The sequence below is a fragment of the Acomys minous genome, assembly GCF_964271855.1.
Source record: "Acomys minous genome assembly, chromosome: 15".
In the NCBI taxonomy this organism is placed as follows: domain Eukaryota; kingdom Metazoa; phylum Chordata; class Mammalia; order Rodentia; family Muridae; genus Acomys; species Acomys minous.
The window spans coordinates 71611896-71630732 of record NC_140497.1 but is presented as its reverse complement, the minus strand read 5'-3'; the positions used below and the strand labels follow the sequence as shown (position 1 = coordinate 71630732).

The 18837-nt window shown below is 40.3% G+C and overlaps 1 protein-coding gene across 1 annotated transcript in view; it reads right to left on the bottom strand.

Annotated features, from left to right (window-relative positions):
• Nucleotides 1-505: 505 nt before the first annotated feature.
• NPFFR2 (neuropeptide FF receptor 2) overlaps nt 506-18837 on the bottom strand; it is a 36853-nt gene continuing 18521 nt past the window's right edge. The window contains exons 2-5 of the mRNA XM_084758196.1: nt 14480-14628; nt 8441-8775; nt 5320-5419; nt 506-1796 (exon numbers count right to left, since the gene is read on the bottom strand). Coding sequence (XP_084614322.1) covers nt 971-1796; nt 5320-5419; nt 8441-8775; nt 14480-14508 — 1290 coding nt within the window. The 5' untranslated portion in view covers nt 14509-14628 and the 3' untranslated portion in view covers nt 506-970. The remainder of the gene's footprint in view (nt 1797-5319; nt 5420-8440; nt 8776-14479; nt 14629-18837) is intronic.

The following is an 18837-nucleotide window of genomic DNA, read 5'->3' as shown; positions in this document are numbered from 1 at the left end:
AGCCCCAGCAGTAACTTCTATGGAATATTATGATTTCTCTGACTTTATGCTTTTTAACATGGGGGAAAAACAGGCTTTAAATTGAGAGTACTCTGTGTTCCCTTCCTGGGTGCTGCAGTTCTACCACATAAAGCGAAGTGACCAGGGATACTATTACTGATGTGCTTGTAGCATCTTGCTTTAAAAGCAACCCAGACTAATCGACAGCAATGAGAAACCAGTAGCAAAGATTTCTGGTAATCCAATTGTTTTCTTAAAAGACTACGCAGAGCACATTCATTTCAAATCCAAAAGCAAGTATAACTGACAAAAATGTACTTTCATGAAAAGTGTATCCATGACAATGTAGGGAGATGTGTATCCTTTCTCCTCAATCAGTGGTTCTCAACTGTCCTAAAGCTGTGGCCCTTTAGTATAGCTCCTCGTGTTGTGCTGCCCAAAACCAGTAAATTATTTTCATACTTCTTAACTGTAATTTTGCCACTGTTATGAGTTGTACTGTAAATATCTATGTTTTCTGATGGTCTTAGGTGACCCCTGTGAAAGGGGAGTTTGATCCCCAAAGGGGTCGCAACCCACAGGCTGAGAACTACTGTTCTAGATAGATAGATGACAGATGACAGGAAGGAAAATGTATGGACCTAGAGACGGACAGATAAAATGACAAACTTATAAAACACACACACGCACATACTTGATTTACCTGGCTCATATAAAACAAATGGTTCAGATGGGAATGGTCGGGTTTGAAAACCTCCAGGCAAATATGAAATTCACTGAATATTTCATGCACCCATAGGGCTGGCTAGGAAGACCACTTTTACACTTTCATTTTTGACAAAGTGGGCTTCCGTATATCTTTTCATCAAAATGTCAGGAATGCAAAGCCACAACAAGCAACAGTATCTAAAGACATTCACACTGGCATGCTATATAACATCAGATAGGACTGGCGCCCCACACTATCTTTTTAAGCCTCGGTACTATTAGTAACTTCCCCCATTTCTTCCATCAGGAATTCCTGTGTGGGATTGTCAGCACTTTTTCCACATAGCAAAATTTCCCCACCTGGGTTTTGAGAAGCAGGTTCCTGGACCAGCAAGCCGCATGTGTTTATGCCCATGTTGCTTTTAGCTCTTAGGGTATAGGCTTCCCGGGGTTTGGCTTTCCTTTGGCAGATCTGGAAAGCATCTTGGAAACCATTGCGAAAATTTTCATTAAAGAAGCCATAAATGATGGGGTTGACACTGCTGTTGCAAAAGGCGAGCCAGTGGGCGAAAGGGTAGATGTAGATGTTGATGACACGCAGTTTACTAGGAGACAGGTCGGCATAGTCCGAGAGCATCATCAGAGTCCACAGGGGCAGCCAGGAAAGGATGAAGAGGAGGGCCACAGTCAGCAGCATCTTGATGACCTTCTGTTTCTTCTTGGGTACATGCCACTGCTCCGGGCGCTGCTTGCCTGGGCAGTGTGCGGAAGTCTTGAAGAGGGAAGCCCCGATCCTTGCATACATGACAACAATGAAGGAGAGCGGAGCCAGGTAGATGGTGACAAACAGCATGGTGGTGTAGATCCTCCTCATTTCCTGGTTTGGCCAGGCCTCCCGGCACCAGTAGACTGTGCTGCTTTTGTTGTGGGAGCCGAGCCTCACACGGTAGTATTTTTCCTCTTGTATGTGTAACATTACTGCAGATGGAGTCATAATGGCGATGGCCAGGCCCCAGATGACCACAATGGTGGTAAAGGCTGTCTTGACAGTGAGCTTTGGCTTAAATGGGTAGACAACACACCGGAATCTGCAATGAGAGGCAAGGATCAATCACTGCCTCAGTTTCCAAACCTGATGCAAACAAATGTGAGGACACCCACCTACATTTTCTTCAAAAAAACACAGAAAGTTAGCACATGTGGTAAGGATGCATGGCTTGCCAACTTATGTAACTGATAGAAGATAGGTTTTAATTCAAAATAAATGAATGGAACAGGCCAGATACTATTAGTGAGAAAAGGATGGTAATGGCAGTACATTGAAATATACTTGATATTCTATGTTCACCTATATATGGCCCCTTAGAACTCTGTTGTGGATTTAGTCCAATGGACTTGCATGAGCTGTTCCTTTAAATACGGTAAATTAAAGTATGAAGATGTGGATTTAAGAAAGGTCACAATCTTGATTGTTGCTATGCATGATTTCAACCCAAGCAGTTGGACCCGAGAGCGGTAGGTTCAGTAGACAGCCAGATCTATTGTACTGTAGGAGACAGCTTAGCAGCAGCAATTCATGAACCAAGTCCCCCTTGGGTTCTTAGTGTTCCCAATATATCATTTCTGTGCTTGGCCATGGCATGTGTTCTGGCTAGCAGACATTAACAAGAATGCACATCAGGACTGTCTTTTTGGATGCCTCTTCTGAAAACACAGCTACCAGGTTCCAGGAAATTTGAATTGGATGAGAAGCACATCAGGCCGGCCATCAAATGAGTCTCAATTTAATTCACAGAGTAACAATGCAGCCTGGGTGGTCCAGGGAGCGGGAGACTGAAAGGCGTGCTCACTCAGCCCATAGAATCACAAGAGGAATAAATTATTATCATTTCTTACACCAAAAGGTGGTTTTAGATATTTCACAATTATATGGGTCTAAGAAGCATCATTATGAAATCTGATGAAGACTCCTTTGACATCCTCTGTTTACCGCAGCAATTCAAACTCTGTTGAGGAATTTTACTACTTTTGTGATTTTGACATTTCTTATTGTTAGATGTGCATTAGATGTGTATTATAATGAATTATAATGTATGTTCTATTATACAACTTTCATTTTAATATATATATATATTTTGTCTTTGTGAGATTCTAAAGCAGATTTTATTACTTGGCAGACAGATATGCCGATAAAGAAAGTGATGGTTGAATAGACACTCCAAATCAACTTCTGTGACACACCTTCACAGAATCAATAAAGAATGAGTTGATAAGACCCCGTTACTGAAGACACCACCTATCTTGAAAATAAGATACAGAGAACTGAAGCTGAAACTGAGATGGAGCTTTCTCCCTTCTGGCTAGCATACCTAGTGCCAGATGGTGCTCTGCAGCCTGCCAGGGGCAGTCAAGACATAGAGGTCTTACTCAGCTGTGAGCTTTATTAACCAATCTGCCAGGCAAGATGTGTTCATTGGTGAAATAGTGACGCAACTGTTATAGGGGAAACCAGTTCCTGTCTGGAACTGACTCATATATTTTCCATAAGAAGGCACCCAGGCCTAGTATTGTAAACCAAGTTAAAAAAAAAAAACCTGATTAAAATGGTCATAAGCCCAAAGGAGGCATCTATTACCACTGCTTAACGTGAAGCAGTATCAGACGTCCTCCTGAATATCTTTGTTTATAACTGCAGACAAAGGCTATGCTCAGCCTTAACCAGAGAAGCCCCTCTTCACTGAATGTTGATGACTGCAGATAGCCACGGCTTCACAAGATGCTGAGAAAGGTAGATAGTTGAAGAGTTAGACCTAAACAGGACATTTGTTCCATCCCCTGAATGCTCAGGAAATTAGCTAGGTAGAAATGTAGACTAGGCCTCAGAAAGGATGAGAGCCAGAATACAGGAGAAGGGCACACAGAGGAAGGGGAAGCAGGCTATCCAGATGAGACCTGATAGGCTGTGGTCATATGGTAGGGAAGGAGGGCCCCTTCTGTCAGAGGTCTAGGGGAGGGGAATAGGGCAGAAGAGGGAGGGAGGAGGTAATGGGAAGATGCAGTGAAAGAATAACAATCAGGATATAGTATGAATAATTTACAATATTTTTTTAAATCAACAAAGAAAAGGATCACAACCAAAACCAATCTGGGAGGAAAAGGTTTCAGCTTATAATTCTCAAGCCACACTCCGTCACTGAGGGAAGTCAGGACAGGGACCCTGGAGGCAGGGGCTATGGAAGAGTGCTTGCTGTTACTGGCTAAAACAATTTTTTTCCCTCAATTATCCCAGGACTACCTACTTGAGATTAGTACCACTCACAATGACATCAGTAATTAATAAAAAAAAATACACCCACAGACTTGCCTATAGGCTGATCTTATGGAGACATTTTGTTTTTCAGTTGAAGTTCTTTCCTCTCGGATGACTCTAGCTTTGTTTAAGGTTGACAAAAATACTAGACAGGTCATATGTAAAATACACAACCAAAGAGTCAATAACATGCCGAAGATCAAGGCGTCGTGCCATCCAAAGAACAAAACGATGTTGCATTCGTTTGTTAATTAACCTTGTTAAATATTCAAAAATTAAAATGTGGCAGGAGGTACTTGATGTCCTTTGGTGTCATTGCTCTCCAGACTTGACAAATGTTATTTCCCATCCTACATCATGCGGTCTTAAATTAAACGTTACAGAAGACGCTGCAGTCCTCTTGGCAGCCATATTCACCCCTTTTCCTCTTTTCAGAGACATTCTGAAGTTACCAGTCACCCCTCCTGTGGACGCATTTCTACTTTTCCAGCAATAGTTTGCTTCCGGGGTGTTTTAGATTTCACATCATGGCACCATATTTTGTGTATCTATACAAATTGGAACATTGACTTAAGCTGTCCTGCTTCATTCACTTTGCTGTCTTTACTATTAACCACTAAAAGTAGCATAAATTATTGATTTTAATCTCATTTGCTCTCTAAAGAGGGTCAATGTTTATTTTTAATTTTTTTTTCAAGCGCCATGTTAGGACTATTGCTCAAAGCATTTAAGGACACTCGGGTACCAACTAAAAGGTAAAAGTAAAAATCTCAAGCTTAAGATGGAAGTTGACATACAGGTGATAGTATAGATTTTGTTCACTGTAGAGATCTCTAATTATTACATAACATTCACTTGCAGGGCTCCCTTGTGTTTAATGTGCTTCTTAAAAGTGAGATGTCTATTCTGAACGAGCACAAACAAAAAAATCGTGTGTCTCTTAGCAAAAAGTGATGTAGTTTATATGTCAAACATAGAGGCTCTAGCTGGCCTTGTTATTGCAAAAAAAGAACAATGCATCAGTGATTCTAAAATTAAATACCTTGGTTTATATTCCCAAGTTGTAACTGCATGAAAAATATCAACACTTTGAAATCTGAAAAAAATACATGTAATTAAATGAATTATGTAATTTGTTATAACTATTCAGTGACACATTGATTTTGTAGTGATGCTCCTTAGTTGCAGTAATGTAAGCGGGCATGTAGCTATGTCAGTATTTTCAGCACGTTTTAGTAGTGGTGACAAGAAGTAGGAATTTGGTAGCACTTTTTGGAACTCACAACTTGGAGCTGACTCACCTGTCCACGGCTATTGCCACCAAGGTGAAGACTGAGGCTGCCACTGATATTCCCTGCACCAGTCCACTGATCTTGCACATGCTGCTTCCAAATGGCCATCCTGGATCAGGAAAGGAATAGTCTTTGAGACGATTGTTTCACTTCACTATATAGCAAATATAAACAAAGAGGCAAGAAATGAAGGCAGCCACAGAACACTGTATCCCTGTGTTTTCAGTAATTTCTCCAGACAGAGTGCTCTTCACCAGTGCAGTATCCACAACATTTACACAGTAACTATTGCATTCCAGGTAACAGGCATATTTTTTTTTAATTTTATAGTTTTTTTTTTAAACCAAACTATTCATATCTACTCTCTATTAGCTCAAATATCACAAGTGAGTGTAGTGGATATAAACATGTTTTTGTTTTAGTCCCAAATATAAGATGAAAAACAGACTTGTGAGAAAACAGGTGATGTTTACCTACTTAAAAAGGGACTTGGTTTTTGCCAGCTAAAAAATATCCTAGTACAGACTCTAAGATATACCCAAAACAGGAGGGTGGGTTTTTTTTTTTTTGGGTCCTGGTATTGTTTGGCTGTTCATCACTACACTTTCAAGATGCTCCTAGAGAGAACCACTCCAGGGAAGGCTTCAAGGTTCCGGGCTCCAGTTGCTGTTCCAGGTTCCAGCAGCAACTTTGGTGAAATTGTTAGTCGGCAGGATTGCTCCCAGGAACTAAATTCAACAAGGTCTACTTTTCCTGTTCCCCTTAATCTCCTTTCTCTGTTATCTAGGCTGGGTGGGTTGGAAGGGAGGTATAAACATTTTTTTTAAAAACCCAAATAAAGTAATTTTTTAAAAGTTATAGCCTATGAGTGAGTGTATTTTAACATGCGACTCTCTTTCAATTTGGCTTTTCTGTTTCACTTTGCTTTCAGAGACAAGGTCTTGCTACGTTCTTCGGGTTGCCCTCAAACTAGGATCTCCCCACTTCAGCCTCCCAGGCAGTCTAGATCATAAAATAGATCCTTTGGAGAGGCACACTAAAACATAATGGTTCTTAATGCCAAGAAAGCCTCAAATATAAAATAAAGAAAGGATTGTATAGTAGAAAACTCATGTAAAAATAGAATGAGCACGTTACCTATAATCTCAGAAATAGAAAATGATAGTAAAGAAACATACAGAAAAGAAACAAAAACAGGTCATGTAACTTAAGACAATAAAATTGAGGAACTCAAGGTGAAAGCTGAGCTAGCCTTTCTCTGCCTCCCGGCGTTGAGGGCTGAGCCTAGGGCCCTGCACAGGCCAGGCAAGCATGCTCACACTGCGCTACATACTTAGCCCTTGGATTAAAAAAAAAAGATTTATTATAATTTTAAAATCATGTGTGTGTGTGTGTGTGTGTGTGTGTGTGTGTGTGTGTGTGTCTATGTATAGGTATATACAGGTGAGTTCAGGTGCCCACAAAGGCCAGAAAAGGGCAATAAATTCCCAGGAAGCTAAAGTTATAGTCAGCTTTAAGCCAACCAACAGTGGGTGCTGGCAACTCAAACTAGGTTGCCTGGAAGTGCTCTTGACTATTACGCAATCTGTCTAGTCCCATCCTCGGATCTGGGAGACAGTGTCTTTATGTAGACCAAGCTGAACTTTACCTTGCAATGCTCTGGCCTGGATCTCTAAATTGCAGATATTATAGGTATATACCATCCACCATCACCACATACACATACAAACCTTTGAACAATAGAGAAATAAGAGGCAAACAAGAAAAGGGGGCATCATGGCCTCTTACATGTGATTAACTCATCCAGAAAAAGAAGGAGAAAGACTTTGCGGAGAAAATTCTCCAGGATGAAGCACATTCATCTTCAGATTGAAAGGGGTAGTTTGTGTCCAGTGCAATACAGAAACCACAGAGGACCAACTTGCAGCCCTAATTTCACAAAATTCAGAACATTGCAGATAAAGAAAACTCAGAGAACTTTTAGGAAGAAAAATATACAACTCAAGTAAAAGACAGCAAGAGTCAAATTTTTCAATGGTAACTCAAACATTTCTTAGAAGTTACAAAAGAGCAATTCCTTTAAAATTCTGAGAGGAAAAATTTCCAACCCAAAATTGCTCACATAGATAACTATATATAATCAAGTGTGAGGGAGAAACAAAGACATTTGCAGACATGTAAGTTCTCAGAAATGTTTCATCGTGGTGTAATATTTCTTGGGAAAGAATGAAGCAGACAAAAGTTGTGATATCCAGAAAACAGAACCCCAAAGACAAAGAGGAGGTGGAGGAGATTGAGGGGGCATCAGCGGGGAGACAGGCAAAAATCACCAAGCTGGTCCTGTCCTGAGCCAATAGAGGAGGTGCATTTTTGTGTTTATGTGGTACAATGAATTACTAACATGGAATTTCTGTTTTGTGTAGTTTGAAATCAGAAAAACTGCATTAGCTGCATGTTACTCAGATACGTGGTCAGCATTACCAAAGGAAGAACAAATAATTCTGCAAGTGGCTGCCTAACTGGGAGACAAAGTCAAGGGGTTCAGTGAAGTGATTCATGTGCAGAATCTTAAAGTAATCTTTTAGCTTAAAATAATTATGGCAGGAAACTGAATGTCATGGGAGGATGTGCGCCTTGATATATATAGCTGGTACTACTGTGGATGACTTCACTATGCCGAGATGATTTCATTATTTTCTTATGTAGGTGGGAATGTGAATGCCTCAAATGCTGTTCCTCAAGAAATGCAACAGTATTACACCAACACTCCAAATGAACGCCCTACTGGGACCAGAAAATACAATGCCCCTGCATCTCTAGAACTTAAGGTGGTACCAAAGAAGTGATGACACTGATCCAGAAGCACGGAGGGCGGGGAGGTTCTCATTCTCAAACTATACATCTATTTGTTTATTATATTACGTGTTTTGTTTAGAATGTTCATCTGGTGAAGGTAGATACCTGGAACACTTCTGAGAACTCAATAAGTATGTGTTACTGAGTGAGTAAGTGAATGAATGAATGAATGAATGAATGAATGAATTAACAAATGAATGACTCTGCTCTGACCCTGGGTATGTGTGGCAACGTCTTCCCATATCCTCTTTCTACTGCGCTCAAGCCAACATACCTGCTATGATGTTGTCCAGCAGTGTGATGGGCATGCAGAATATCCCAACCAGTAAATCACTTATTGCGAGGTTAAAGATGAAGAAATTCGTGACTGTGTGCATGTGTTTGTTCCTTATTACAATAAAGCAAACTACAGTGTTTCCCACCATGCACAGGAGAAAGATCAGGAAGTAGGAACCAATGAAGACCGCTGCCACTTGCGGCTGGTGAAGATAGTAGTTCACATAGGTGACGTTGGTATCTGAGTACCAACGATGCTGCGTGCCGTTGCCAGCCCAGGTGTGATGCCAGTGTGCTGAAGCATTTGAGTCCCATGTCTTGCTCATGGTGGACCTAAACAAAGGAGAGGTAGAAGAGAAAAGATGAATGTAACTTCTGGGTTTAAGTTTAATACAAGGAACACTTTTTAAACATCATTCGATTTTGGTGAGCTCTCAGTAACCCATTGGTTTTACATGAAACTGAATTATTAATATGGCATTCATAATATTAGGATTTCAACTGGAAACATTTGAAATTACTCCATTATGCCATACACAACAGCCATTACAGTTGATTCCCTGATATTTTATTATATTTCTGAACATAGTTTATCGGTCAAAACCTACTTGTTCTTGTAAGACAGGTATACACTGAAAGAGCCTCTAGTTTGTCTAATAATCTGGCAAGGGATTATTTTTTACTGGGTGTTTTGAAGATACAGACCCACCTCTGTGTTCTGATTATTAGACAAACACCAAACTTAACTCCTATGTTCACTTTTAAGAGTAATGCTGAATTTAAATTGGTAGGTAAAAATGTAAGTGGATCAACTACTGAGCTGATAAGAGCACAACTTGAGGCAAATGTGACTTCACAATCTTTTCTGGACCTTTGTCAAGTATACTTGTATCACTGTAGAGAGCAGTGTTTATCCTGTAAATATTAGAGTAAGTACTGAGTTATGTGTTACACATCTGATACTTGATTTTTGGATGATATTCCTTTTGAATATTTATTATCCTAGTAGCCAGCTAGTTTCACTTGCTTCCCACTTAACTGTGAAACAATACTTATTTGACAGTCACACATCTGGGTAAGTTATTAGTCATCTCTCAACTGAGCTTTGTTGTAGATGACATTTCTGAATGAAGTCACTGAATGGGTAAGGTACTGTTGGTCTGGTCCCTTGTTCATCCAGAGAGATGTAGCCTTTTACAGCCTTTCCTCTGGGAAAGGATGTATTAAAACTGACAGCTAAATGCACAACTAGTTAGTTAATTACAGAACTAAAATACATGAGCCATAACAGTTTTTAAGTAGTCATTTTCTTTTAGGTTTGCAGAACCCTACTGTCCTCTAAGCATCAGATAATGGCTCAAACATCAAGAAGGCAGAACATCTGACAACTGAAAGTGGCACTGATGCCTACCTATGTGGCATGCTTCACCACAGCTCTCGATGGAGACCTTGTGCCTGCAATCCCAAGATAAGATGGCATCTGCCGGGACTCTTTATCATCTTCAGTTTCCAGAATAAGTCTCTTTCTTTGCCCCAACAACTTGTCATAGCATCACTGCTCTTTAGTGATGAGATGTGAATGTTGTTTCATGGTTACATTTTTTTTAGTATATAGAAAAGTAACTAGATATGAAACCAGAATTATAGACGAACTGAAATAGGAAAGATGTTTTCTTCAAGGCTTCCAAATACAAATAGCCAAAACACTAAGAACGTAACATTTATATAATTCCTGATTGTATCATGGTTCTTCTTGCTGTAGGATGTTTATTGTACATATGTGTAATCATATAAATATATAACTATTTATATATAAATATATAAAAATAAAAATAATAAAATAAAATATTTTAAGGATATTAATTTTAATAAGCATGTATTGTGTTACCCTTTTATTTCCTTTTTTTGTAATTAGTTTAGGCTCTTCTTAGGTTTCTTCTATATTTGTAGCTGTAGCTACCTCCCCCAAAAGCAAAAATCAGAAAGTCCTTTTGACTTTAGAATACTGTATCTACACTCAAATTCCACATCATCTTCCTTTTACACTATTCACAATGCTGTGAGCAATAACATTTATTGCTAAAATGTATTTTATTTACTATATGTCAAACTTAGCAATAAGTATTTTTATATGCATTTTTTTTACAGTAACACAGCCAAACAGTTAACGGAGACAATAGCCACATTAACTAATTTGTCAAAGTTAGGAAGCAGTAAGGAAGCAGACTTGGAATTTTTCCTCCCAGGAACTTTCCTCTAGAATTCATGTTCTTAATCTTACACTGATGTTAGATTTCAAACTGTGACCCCAAACCCTAACCTGCTCTCAGGGGCCTAGCAATTGCCTATGCCATCACCTGCCACAGCCAGGTGCACAAGGTGTGTGTTCTCTCTCACCATGCATTCCTCTTCTCTTAACACAGGATCGATCTCTCTCTCTCTCTCTCTCTCTCTCTCTCTCTCTCTCTCTCTCTCTCTGCCCCATCTCTCTCTTCCTCCCTTCCTCTCTCCCTCCCTCTGTCTCTCTCCTCCCTACCTTTCTGTCTCCTTGGCTACATGGTGTTGATGAGCTCCCTAGCCCTGTTCTCTGAGCCCAGTGAACCCACCAGGAGCTGCCCCCCCCCAATAAACCTGATTTTATACTTTTAATTCACCTTGAGTTGGATCATTTTGTCACCAGAGGAAAACCTATTAACTATAATCCACATAACTCAATTCAGAGTATATAACAAAGACTCAGTAAATATTTTACATTATATTCCTCCTTCCCACTCTTTCTCCTCTCCTACCTTTTCTGTTTTAATGGTGTTTATTTTAACCTTATATTTGCTGTATTCAGAGATATGATGCCAGAATGTAAAATATCTGCAGTGTACTTTTTATTAACATATATTTTGTTTAAAAAAATGACTTAAAAAACTAAGTACTAGTCCTTCCTCTTAAAAACAATTTGGGTTACTGAGGGGCTGGACAAAGGACAGAGTCACAAAGCTAGGGCCTTTAGGGGATATAATTCTCTGTCATCTTTCTTGGAACTGAGGGGGAACTTCCTGGCTCTTTTGTTTATTTAACAAACAAACGGCATGTTGACCACGTGCTAGGCAGTGTTCTGGGAACTAGAAAGAGAACCATGAGATGACTCAGGTCTCCACCTCCAGGAGGCTAGGAGTTCAGACAATGGGGCACCGGCTGCAGTTCACAGCCCTCTGTGAAAGCCAGTTTTACACCATTGCTTTCAGTTCGAGAGTTACAGGCTCAAAACTTGAAGAGAGAGGGGCTTTCTCTTTTTGCTTCCTTTCAAATAATATTTACCAGCATGTCAGTGACTCAAATGAGCCCTTAGAGAAGAAAGGAGGCTTGGAAAATGAGGATAATTATGAAGGTAAAAAGTGAAACTATGTAACTACAGTAGAACAACAGAAAAGACAAATGTAAAACATACAATAAATATAGCAATGTAGAAAACTAGAGAGGCAATATAAATCGCAAGCATGTCTTCATAACAGAATAAATTAGTGGCTCCCAGCCTTCCTAATGTACAAGTCTTTACTACAGTACCTCACGCTGTGGTGACCCCCCAATCATAAAATTATTTTCATTGCTACTTCATAACTGTAATTTTTGCTACTGTTATGAATTTCAATGTAAACAAATTTGGAGATAAAGGTTTGCCTAAGCATGTGTCTCACAGGTTGAGAACTACTGGACTAAATAAAGCTAATGCCCATGAAATAAAATAAGCATGTAAATTAAATTAGATCTCAAATGAAGTGTTTATATGCAGCCATATTAATTTTATAATGGCAATAAAACCTATTTCATTTTGCTTTTTATTTTTTAAAAAATCTGTTTTTCAAGCTTTGCCACAGTGGAGAAACAAAACAGTTATAATGAATTAAATAGATTCAAGAATAAAATCAATCAACACAGACATATATATTTGAGTAAAATGCCATTAACAAGTCAACCCACTCTAGTTTGATGTAGAAAAACATTATTTAAAGACTTTGTGATAAAAAAAAATTAGTGAAAATGTGAGATTATCTGTCAAGGAGAATTCATGAAAAGAAGCTGTGTCTGCAAAGACTGACTGACTCATAGAACTGCAGTGTTGTAGAGAGGTTGGAATATTGCAAGTTCAGAGATTAATTACCTTATCCTAGACTGGGTTTTGCCTTCATGAATAGCCATTCCTGGCTCATAAAAGTTAAAACCTTTTGAAATCTTTCAACTGAGACCTTCTAGTTTCCACCAATCCAAAAGCTGAAGGTACCACTGAATAACACCCAAGGCATGTAGAAAGGCTTCTCCCATCTTGCTGTGCCCATGTTTCTGATGTACCCACCAGTGTGTTAAAACATGCACTGATTTACTATTTTGTCCTATAAAACTATGCAACTCTCTCCATGTTGGAATAGTGAATCTGAAATAACCTAAAGATCTGTTCCTGTGGCCATGGCCACGCAAATTTAACTCTAGGCTAAACTCTCTCTATTCCCTTTAAGGTGAGAGCTGCACTTCTTGTCTCTACAACGTAGCGAGTGCAATGATCCCAAAGCAGGAACAAGCACAGCAGAAATAAAATACACTGCTGCGAATATTCTGCTCTGTGGAACTTTGTTCCTATTCAATAGATGCATAATATAGTAGTTCTATATTATTGGGTTTATTACAGCTTCATTGGCCATGTAAATATTGAAATTCATCCCATACGATAATGATCAACTTCAGTGACCTGTTTGAATGTGGGAATCTATTGCATTTCAATTGCCAATTCTCTGTGTCCCACAAATGCCTCGATTCTGAGGCTATTGGTGGCTGTGAAGCTCCTGGAGGTACAGGCTTTTTGAAGACCACGGAAACACCTCGGTTACTGTTCCTGACTAGAATAGCAGAAGGTGCTGTGCCCAGGAGGCACTACTTCTCCTGGTCTCTCATGTAATCTGATTCCTAAGAAGACAAGAAAATAATCTTCAGGAGACATAAATGGAATTACAGACTCCAAGGAAACATAAGGGGTTACATAACAACAGATGGTCAGAACCAAACAAAGAGGGGGCGGGGAGGACATGAGGAGAGAAATGGAAAGAAAGGAAGGGATCGTAGCCCCCAAACTAGGCAATATAAGTTATATTAACAATAGTCTGAACAGTTACCCCCGTTCCTCTTTCGCTCTTTCTTGATCTGTTCTTCCTGTTCTAAGTTGGTACTTTCTTTGCATCTTATACTTCTAGGAGCACACTGAGCTGCAACGCCAGCATGTCAAGTGCAGCTTCAATAAGAAGTTGGTGTAATAATAAATTAACATTTGGAAGGGAGTATCATTTTGACCTCCCTGCACCTTTTAAACAGTCACTGCAAGTTTATGAAGACTGTAGTTTGGAAGAAATCAAGTCAAATGGCAAAAGTCACAAACAGAAATTACTTGAGCACCAATCAGAACTTATTTCTGTGGATAAACCAAAGTGGACATGAATAAGATCAAGTGAAAGCTGAGTGATGCTAACACGGTGCTAAAGAAAGACCACGGCTTTGTGGGTACATTTTGGTAATGAGTCTGGGACCAACCAGCTGGAATAGTTCCCCAGAATTGCTTACTATACTGGAGAGAAGCATTCAATGTTCTGTAGTACTCATGGGGGATAGCGATGCTCTGAAAGAACCATTGGGAAACTAGAAAGACTGGGAGGTGCCAGTGTGGAAGGACCAACATCAGGCTGAGGTTAGAAGCAGGGGATCAGATTGGAAGGATCTTCCACATCTAAATGCCTCTAGCTGAGTTTATCCTTGTAATAGTCAGTTTGTGTTGTTAGAGAAAATAGTCTGTGTCTTTTTATCATGTAGAAATATGCTCCTGAATCACCTTCCTGGAGTTTTAACCAGTCATACTAAGTGGGAACTTCTGTTAACTTCCTTTATCTTTTAAGGCAATAAACTGTAGGGAACACAGAATCCCAAGATGATGGAGAGAAGGATGGGGGTGTGCTAACTGGTTCCCAGAAGCTTCGCTGTATTGTTGTTTGAAAGATTTACTTACTTATATGAGCATTGGTGTTCTGCCTGCATGTCTGCAGAAAGGGGCCAGATCTTCTAGAACTGGAGTTACAGACGACCGTTGTGAGCTGCCATGCGAGTGTTGAGAATTGAACTCAGGTCCTCTGGGAGAGAAGCCAGTGCTCCCAACTGCTTCATTTTTTTTTAAAAAAAAACAGAGTTCACCAGTACAACGAGTGTGTTAGCTGTAACTTATAAGGCAGTGAGTGAGGCAGTGCTAAATGCTTTGACTATGTGATATCTTTCCTGCAGGGAAGTACCCCAGGCTAAAGAGACCCCTTGTCACCATAAACCAGGCTAGTGCTTTCCTTTTCGTTGCAGTTTCCATGAACGAGCAAGAAGAATTTGCATTCTGCAGAGACATCAATGTAAATGTACTGGTTTGCTGCAGTAGATATGAATTTGCCAGCACAACTGCTGTAGTTTCATGAAGTGAGACTTTGATTCAGTAAACATTCAAAGCAAGCTACTAAATTGCATCATCGACTACTGTTATGAGAATTCCTCCTCAGAGGAAAAGGTCAGAGGAGTTAATTCCTACAGAAGCTCACATGAAAAATAAAGGCAAGCTGATAATCCCAGCTAAAATTCATGGGAACTACATGGACTGGATCAACTGTCATTCCAGAAAGCATACAAATACATATCTTGCAGGCACTGCCAAGGAGCAGGATGAATCTGGTGGCTTTGGCTTTGCCTTGGGATCTTTTATGTTTTCATTTAAGAATCATATAGGTTCCTATTCACCAAAGCACCACAAAAGTATCTGAATTTGAGTGAGGACCTGACTGAAAACAGTCGCTAAAGGACTATCAAAGGACGGTGCTCTACAGTGGCCTACTAGGACCCTAAATTGGTTGCTCTTATAACATTGGTTCTATCTGGGACCAGAAATACACACTGTAACTAACATCAGGGATGGAATAGTTCAATGAGTACTTCTTATAACTGAACACAAAAATCCATCTAAGAGATCCACTCCTAATAAAGAATTGGAATTCATTTGCTAGCATCTAACCGAGTACTGGCCTAGCCCATGCCTAAGAAGAATATCAGGCAACTATAAAGCTCAGACGCCAAGGTAAAAAAAAAAAAAATCAGAGGCACTCAAGTCTTAAGTCTCACAGCAAAAGTTATTCATGCACTCAAGAGCAATGCACTGGCAAACACTGGGAGATGAGAAAGTTCAGGGAAGGCAATCACCACAGACAAGAGCAAGCTTGCTTCGAGGACTATAGGATCAGCAATGAAACACCCACAGGACCTCTTCCACCCCATCTATGCATATGCTGTTTGTCTAAAACTTGGCTCCCATCTGAGTAAAAGCGGCCACATGACTTGTTGCTGAACATCTCTGGATGTGTCATCATGAGGCTGTATGTCACCAGTGAGATACCAGCTTAAAAAAATAACCCTCTCAAATACCCTTCATCTGCTGCCAATGGCCTTGCTACAAACGGTGGAAGGAATGTAATCTTGCCTTAAACTGGGCCCAAGGTGAAAGCAGTCTTGGGTGGCTTGACTCCACTGAGAACCCACTGATACCCCACTGATACCTCCACTGAGATAAACATTTGTGATAGACTGAGAGGAGCCACTTTAGGCCATGGAATAAGGACAAGGACCCGGGACTCCAGCCAGGCTATGTATTGCAAAATGACCATCAATGGGAGGCGGGAACCAGAGGAGAGACCAGTGGTTCTGATATGATTGCGCAGGGGCTTGGGGAGAAGATGAGCAAGCTGAGCAAGTTCGGGCCACCAGCGGTGCTGCTTTCTTCTGTCGGGTAGAGGATCTGCAAGATTCCCAAAGAATTACGCCAAGGGATTCACCCCGCAGAACTGACACCCAGAAGGTTTCATTCTTATTCTCCTTTATCCCTTTTCCCTCCTGTTTAGGATAGTTTAATAAATTCATAATGAGGTTCAATTGTTAAGGAACCAGAGCCAACAACATACTCAAGGAAATGGGCATCCACTTGAAAGCGTCTCGTGAGAACTGAGAAGGTTTAAACTATGTCACGCACATGACTGCCCGACGCAGCCAATCACCACCATCCAAGACTAGGTTTAGAATAAGGCACATGCTTTAGCCAGATTTCTAGAATTCATCCTTTGGCTCCTGCAGAGAGCAGCCGTGTAGGGCTTAAAGCTTGTATTGCTGACTTAAGGGGACGACAAGGGATTCTGCAAGGAAAAGAATCACTCACGCATGGCTGAGAACACTGGCCGATTGCAGCAGAATCCGAAAGATGCTATGCTAAGGGAAATAAGTCCCAAAGGGATCAATACCACGTTCCAGCCTGTGCTTGCTACTTTGCGGGTTCCTTTTTCTTCCATCCTTCTCCACCTCTTTTCTTCTTTCCTTTCAACCCCCTAACATAAATAGGTAAGAAAAAAAGAGGGGAAAGGGAATAACGCCATGGTAGACAACACCCTGCTGATTACGAGCTTCGAGCTCCTTGCGGCAAGTTTGATCTTCATCATCAAGATATGAAATTATTTCTTCTTTTTTTCCTTCCTTTTTTTCTTTCTTTCCTCCTCCTCCTCTTTCTCCTCCTCCTCATTCTCTTTCTCCTCCTCCTTCTTCTCTTTCTCTTCCTCCTTCTCTTTCTCCTCCTCCTTCTCTTTCTCTTCCTCCTCCTCCTTCTCTTTCTCTTCCTGCATTTCCTCTTCTCCTTCTCCTCCTCCTCCTCCTCATTTCTTCTTCGTGCATGACCGTTTAACTGCAACCAATAGCAACCAACAACCCACCCGATCAGGACCCTAGCACTTGTATACCTTCTAAAAAGTCCCCAGAATTTCAAACATCACACACTTTCAGAAACTATCTACAGCTGGCAAAATCATACCCCTGCTAGGACATGAGGCACATCATAGTCAGCTGCTGACAAGCAGCCCCGTATCCACATACCTGGCATTAAAACGAAAACACAGCTGTAAGGGTTGCCGATGGCTAGTGTGCCGAGGGCTCCATTAAGCTGTTTGCTACAGCCATATGGTGTTTGAGGGTCTGTAAGTCTGTCAGTAGAACCCGATGAAAACCAGACTTACACAAATGATTCTCACTAGAATTAGGAGACGGTTGACGAAGCTGAGTTGAAGCTTTCTTCAGCTTCCTCCTCAGCTGTTGTTCTTGACTTGCCCACAACACTGCCTCTTCCGTTTTCAGTATCTACTCCCTTCCCTTCCTTCTGAGTAGCTCATGGACAAGTAAGGTAGAAAGAAACTTGAAAAGTCTCTATTTTCTCTCTCTCTCTCAAGTTGTCATGAGGTGTTTCATGGGCCAGGCAGTTTTGTTAAGCCACTGCTTACTTTTCCTGGGAGCATCCCTGAGCTCTTCAGGGATGCTAACTGTATGGTTGTGATCCTCTGGTACACAGTGTTTATCATTTTTGGGGAAATATCTTTTTGTAGCATCAAGAAATCTTACAGTTCTTACTCTGCATGTCAGAATTGCCCTACACACACACACACACACGCACATGCACACGCACACTTTATTTTGTCTCTCACTCACAGCTCTGACACTAGCACCTTTGAGAATTACTCAAATGCCTGCCTCCACTATAGTGTACAGAAAGAAAGTTGATAGATTTTCATTTGTTCTTTTTTGTTTACTTTTGTACAAGCTTCCTGATGGAAATTATATGGAGGTTTTTAACTATGAAAAAAAAATACTAATCAGTTATTCTGTCAGTGCTTCACACATTCCCAAATAGGAGCCACCATTCCCTCGTGCTACAGTTGTTACAACTCTTTCATATGTTACACTCATTTCTATGTTGAATTCTTAAATATTTAGACTATGGAAAGACATGCATGAGTTACAGAGTGATTAGTTTGCTCTGGTGCCTAATAATACCCATGTGTACTCATTTCACTTTAAGCTTCTACAATTTGAATATTCCTTAGATTTTTAAAAATGATTTTTACTTTTATTTTTAGTTATATGTATATAGGTGTGAGAGTACAGCTTTATGAACATGAGTACAGTGTTCAAAGGGGCCAGAAGAAGGCATTGGATTCCTGTGATCTGGAGTTACAGTGGTGGTGGGCAACCTGACATGCGTACTAGGAACCAAACTCATATCTTCTGCAGGTGCAGTTTGCTCTCTTAGGTACTGAGCCATCCCTCTAGCTCCATTCTCTGGCTATTAATAGAACATATCTATGTTTTGTAATGACTTTTAAGAGTTAATTATATATATAATTCAAAATTATATAATGTACATAATTCTTGAATAATCATATTAAGAATAGGGGGGAAAAAGGTGCCATAGTAAGAAACTGGCCTTTAGACCTCCTGATATAGGGTCTATCTGGCCAGAGACTTCTCTCA